Consider the following 5,095-nt stretch of genomic DNA (forward strand, 5'->3'; position numbering starts at 1 on the left):
AACTGGTACACAATTAAAAACATTTTATTTAGGCCTATCTATGGCCTTCAAAAAGTTGACGACTCTACATGTTTCGAGGATGACCATAGATAGGCCTAAATAAAATGTTTTTAATTGTGTACCAGTTTAACGTTGAATATTATTTATGGTTTTAACTTCATACACAAGTGCCAAAATACCATAATTAATATTACTGATATTTGAAAGTTTAGTTGATAATGTTAAACCAATTGTCTATAGCCAATAATATTTAAGCTAAAAAAATATGGAAAGTGTAGAGATAACCAAAATAAAAAATGTTTTCTTTAAACTTCGAAAGTTTCTTTGTTTACTAAAAGTTAACATACTTCAGAAGAAGAAAAAATCTTGAAGGCTACATCTTCAAAAATGTCAATGTAGGAGGAAAGCTTGGTAAACATGATATATTTGTTAACGTACAGAAATCTTTTGAACAAGTTTATTATACTGTTTTAGAATACACAGCATGTTTAAATATATAGTTATATTATGTAGATTTCATAGCTCGAATACTTATTATATACTTGCTATGTTAAGATGTTTAAAGGCTGATCTTTGTACAAGTATATTAACATAAGATCTATAATCAATTAGAGGATTAAAAAGCAGTAGCAACACTTCAAGTGTGAAAACACTGCCTTCATTTTTTTTTGGTACCTGATGATGACAGAACCTTGTCGAAACGTTGTACAGTTGCTGTTATGTTAAACTTATATTAACGTTTTTCTTCATTACCAATTCAAGCCGTCTCCAAATATTATTTGCCTTCATATTTGTCAGTACTTTATTTATGTTTAAGGTTTTCAAAAAGTAAGTATTTATTTATTATTCAAATACGCTAGAATATATACACATAGCTTTTCAAGTATTTTGATCACCTTGAATTAAAAAAAAAATCATTGATTACAATCCTGTCCAAGCACATCTGAATGATTAAAATAATGAAATTAATAAATCTGAGATAAAAAGTTATCATATTGAATTTTTATGGAAATGACATTGTTTGTCTTAAACAAATAAGGAAAGTGTGAATATTTAAATAAAATCGTCACTAGAAATTCAGTTCTTTTAATTCTTCATAAGAAGCCGAAATTAAACAAACAGCAAAGTGCTACTGAACTTTTACTTATAGTTTTGGTAATATTTTATGTTTAGTCGTTTGAAAGTTAAGATAAACTGGCTTTCTTACTTGAAATATCGAAATACAAAACACACGCACACGAGTTAGAAACAATCATATCACAACAAACATATAACTAAAGCTGCTTTTCCAAGGGATAAGCATAAAGAATAAAATTGATTTGAGTTGATCGTAATATTAAAGCCTATACATTTTCATAAAAAAATGGTACGCATCACAATAAGTAGGGTATCTTTAAGATAACCTACTTATTTGTATATTTATATGCTACCATAACAATAAATTAAATCAGCGTTAGATTCCTTCCACTAAACCTTCATATTAAATTCTCTTGTAGAATTAAAATAGTCATTTTGAAAACAAAATATTGTTTGTAATTAAGCACAAAGTTACACAATGGGCTATCTGTGCTCTGACCCCCACGGGTATCGAAACCTGGATTGTAGCGCTGTAAGTCCGCAGACATACCGCTGTGCCACTCGAGAGGCAAAAAAAAAAATCGTTTTTCAAATAAATATCGTTAAAAATACTGTTGAAAAATGTTTTTCTGATGTTTGAATAATACTGACTTATAAAAATCCAAAGCATGTACAAATAATTTCTGAGAACTGTAGAACAAAAATAAATGTCGGTTACAATTGGAATATGTTAAGAAATATACAAATATTTGAAAACAATTTCAAATTATTTATTTTAGTATTACATATTTGGTATTAAAAGAAAATTGTCAGCAAATCCTTTCAGATTCCTTTTAGTGAAAGTTTAATGAAATAGAATATAGAAGTAATATTAAGTACAGTAATAATACATGTTAGTGATCCATTTGGATTCCAATTTTGTAGAGCTTAACTGAAAACATCTTTGTAATTCTCAAATTATTTGGTTTGGTTTACTTCACATACTGAAATAAACTATGTGTTAAGCAGGTAATCGCCCATAAATGTTGGAAGTACTTCAAAAAAATAAACTCAAATTTACTATTAACGAACATTTGCTGGTTTTATATTAATACTAATCACAATTATCTGTTCCAAAAATTTTTCCTTTAACAATAATGGATTTTTAATCGATTCTATTTCGATGCTTTAGGAATTAAGGCAAAAACTTGTGAATAAATTGTATCATAAGGTATATATTTCAGTTACGGTGCATGAAATCATTTCGGTTAAGGACATTTAAACATACCAACTGAAACAAATAACAAGTTGTCTCAAAAACTTCAATTACAAAAACGGTAATTTTGTGTGATTGCACGTTTTTTGTCTGACTAGCGTGACATACACGATAACCATGTTTCTATAACAACACATCCTTAGCAGTTCTACGAATAGCCTTATTTTTGAAACTAGTAAAGGAAAGACACTGGTGTTTCATTTGTGTCTAGCTAATAAGTATTTCTTAATAAAAATTACATTTCTTCTAAGATTACAGAATTTAGTTGAAAATGTACATCCAATCTATTTTTCACGCGTATAATTAATTTATTTTTCTTAAATACTCTTTTTTTTTAAATAACGTCTTAAGACAAAGTATTAAACCAACATAAAAGCATTTTTAACAAAATAGCAAACTTGAACAAGTTCTTTCAAGATAAATTAGCTAGACAGCTGTGACTGCCTCGTTCTTATTTGGAGGGGTAATTTCTACGTTTGTAGTTCCAGAAACTTCTAATCGTAGATTTCCATTATTCATCTGCTCCTCTGATGAAATGCTATTTTCAGTTGCATTAGCAGTTGACAGGGCAAAACTTGGCGATAACTCTTTTGTGGGTGTTCTATCTTCGTGTAGTCGACGGACACGCCGTGAGGGGGTTCTAACTGTCATTGATTCTTCTTTGTTTATAAATAACCTTTTACTCAGTATTGGATTGGGTCGAATTACAAATCTATAAGAAGTAAAAAAATACAGAAATATGAGTATATATATATAACTTCACATTTTTGTATCATTTTCTATTTTCCTTTTTATCGGCAAATTTTTATGACATACCTGGCAATTAATTGTTACATCCTAAGTCTAAAATTGATTAAATATCAAGACTTAGACTTAGAGGAACGTGGACATGGTAAGTTGTCTCTTTGGGAAAAATTTACATTTTCATATCGAAATTACTTCAAATTTTGAAGATAGCATTTATCTATAACTTGTAACTTTGGAAAGAAGCAACAAATAAAGTTGAAGATCAGAACATTTGGTACATAGAACATATTTGATAGATATTGAAACCAAAACGCTAGTTGAGCAGCAAGTAGCGGAATACAGGAATACTTTATGTATCTGCTAAAAAGCAATATTTAGTTCAAAACTTTTGAGCAAAAATACAATCTTCAAATATGGTTGCTCTTACTGATTCAATTTTCTTTAATTCTTGAGCTCTAAATAATAACTATACGTTTTTGTGAGTTATGTGTGTATATATATATATGAAGACACAGAGAAAGTATATATTTGAATTTGGCATATTTAATTATTCAAATAGTGTATATACGACATGTAAATTCCTTTAATAATACTTGCTTGTGAAATTATCTATAATAAGCTTTTTGTTTGTTTTCATCAAGCACAAAGCTACAAATGGATTATCTATGCTGTCCCCGTCGCAGGTATCGAAACCCGAGTTTTAGCGCTATACTATAATAAGTAGCATTAACATTTTAAGGTAGAATATTTTCTTACGGGTTACATGGACATACCGTGAAGTGTGCAACAATCTTACTCTAGTAAGTCATATTCTGAAGTTTGTTGAAGGTTTGAAAGTCTGCTTTTACAGACACATATATAAATATATATTTGTATATTCACGTATTGTAATTGTTACGACAGCGGGGGTCACGTGACGCTAGTAACACGTCATGAACTTCTAGAAGGATCCTGTCCCTTCCTGAAGTCTCGAGATGCTACTAGATATGCGGTAGTCTTGTATATATATATATAAGCCGCCAAGAACTGACGGCAACAATGGTAATTGAACTGCGGACATGAGAGACGTATTGTTGAGTCGAGCACGTGAGACGTTCGTTGTGAATAATAGCGTTTATTATAGCGTGACTGTGGAAATTAAGTGTATTGCAAAATTGTATTTAGAAAGAATAAACCAGTTTTATTTAAGAAATGACTTGTATCGCTAAAGTTTCTTCGGAAAGAAATTATACGGAAAATTGACTAACGAACGGAGGCGTAACATAAAACTGACGGTTTGGGATGAGTTGTAATATCCCCATCACTACGTTGCTAACCTTTTTAAATGTTCTTTCTTTAATCTAAGGTTCAGCTGTTAGCTTAAAGGCTTATAATGCTAAACTTCAGGGTTCGATCTCACAGTGGACATATCACAGATAGCCCATTGTGTAGCTTTGTCCTTAACAAGAACCCACTTTTCTCCTAGGATTTAAAACATGTAGATAATCTTATAAGTTTAAAATAAATAATAGTTTTTTTGTTATCAATATTGAAATATCATGAAGTTCGTACCTACTTTAAACCAAATATTGTTAATAATACCCTGTGAAATGTTAATCCAAATATTGTTAATAATACCGTGTGAAATTTTAATCCAAATATAGTTAATAATACCCTGTGAAATGTTAATTGAATGGTCTTAAACGTTTTCTCTATTTTTTATTTTCTAATTTTCTCTCTTTTTGGATTACATGAAAATGAACTATCTCAAAGTGGCAATCTATGCCAAAATTATTTTAACTATATAGATTTTTTGTCTCACTATATTACAACAAGAGAAAGCTGTAAACCCAATACATACAACATTATTGCTTACAACAAGAGAATGCTGTAAACCCAATGCATACAACATTATTGATTACAACAAGAGAAAGCTGTAAACCCAATGCATACAACATTATTGATTACAACAAGAGAAAGCTGTAAACCCAATACATACAACATTATTGATTACAACAAGAGAAAGCTGTAAACCCA

At 29.7% G+C, this 5,095-nt stretch overlaps 1 protein-coding gene across 1 annotated transcript in view; it reads right to left on the reverse strand.

Annotated features, from left to right (window-relative positions):
• Positions 1-1,639: 1,639 nt before the first annotated feature.
• LOC106465293 (potassium channel subfamily T member 2-like) overlaps positions 1,640-5,095 on the reverse strand; it is a gene marked incomplete at its 5' end in the record, with an annotated part of 71,587 nt that continues 68,131 nt past the window's right edge. Inside the window, one exon of the mRNA XM_013925500.2 lies at positions 1,640-3,044. Coding sequence (XP_013780954.1) covers positions 2,759-3,044 — 286 coding nt within the window. The remainder of the gene's footprint in view (positions 3,045-5,095) is intronic.

Source organism: Limulus polyphemus, unplaced genomic scaffold, assembly GCF_000517525.1.
Source record: "Limulus polyphemus unplaced genomic scaffold, Limulus_polyphemus-2.1.2 Scaffold1897, whole genome shotgun sequence".
Taxonomy (NCBI): domain Eukaryota; kingdom Metazoa; phylum Arthropoda; class Merostomata; order Xiphosura; family Limulidae; genus Limulus; species Limulus polyphemus.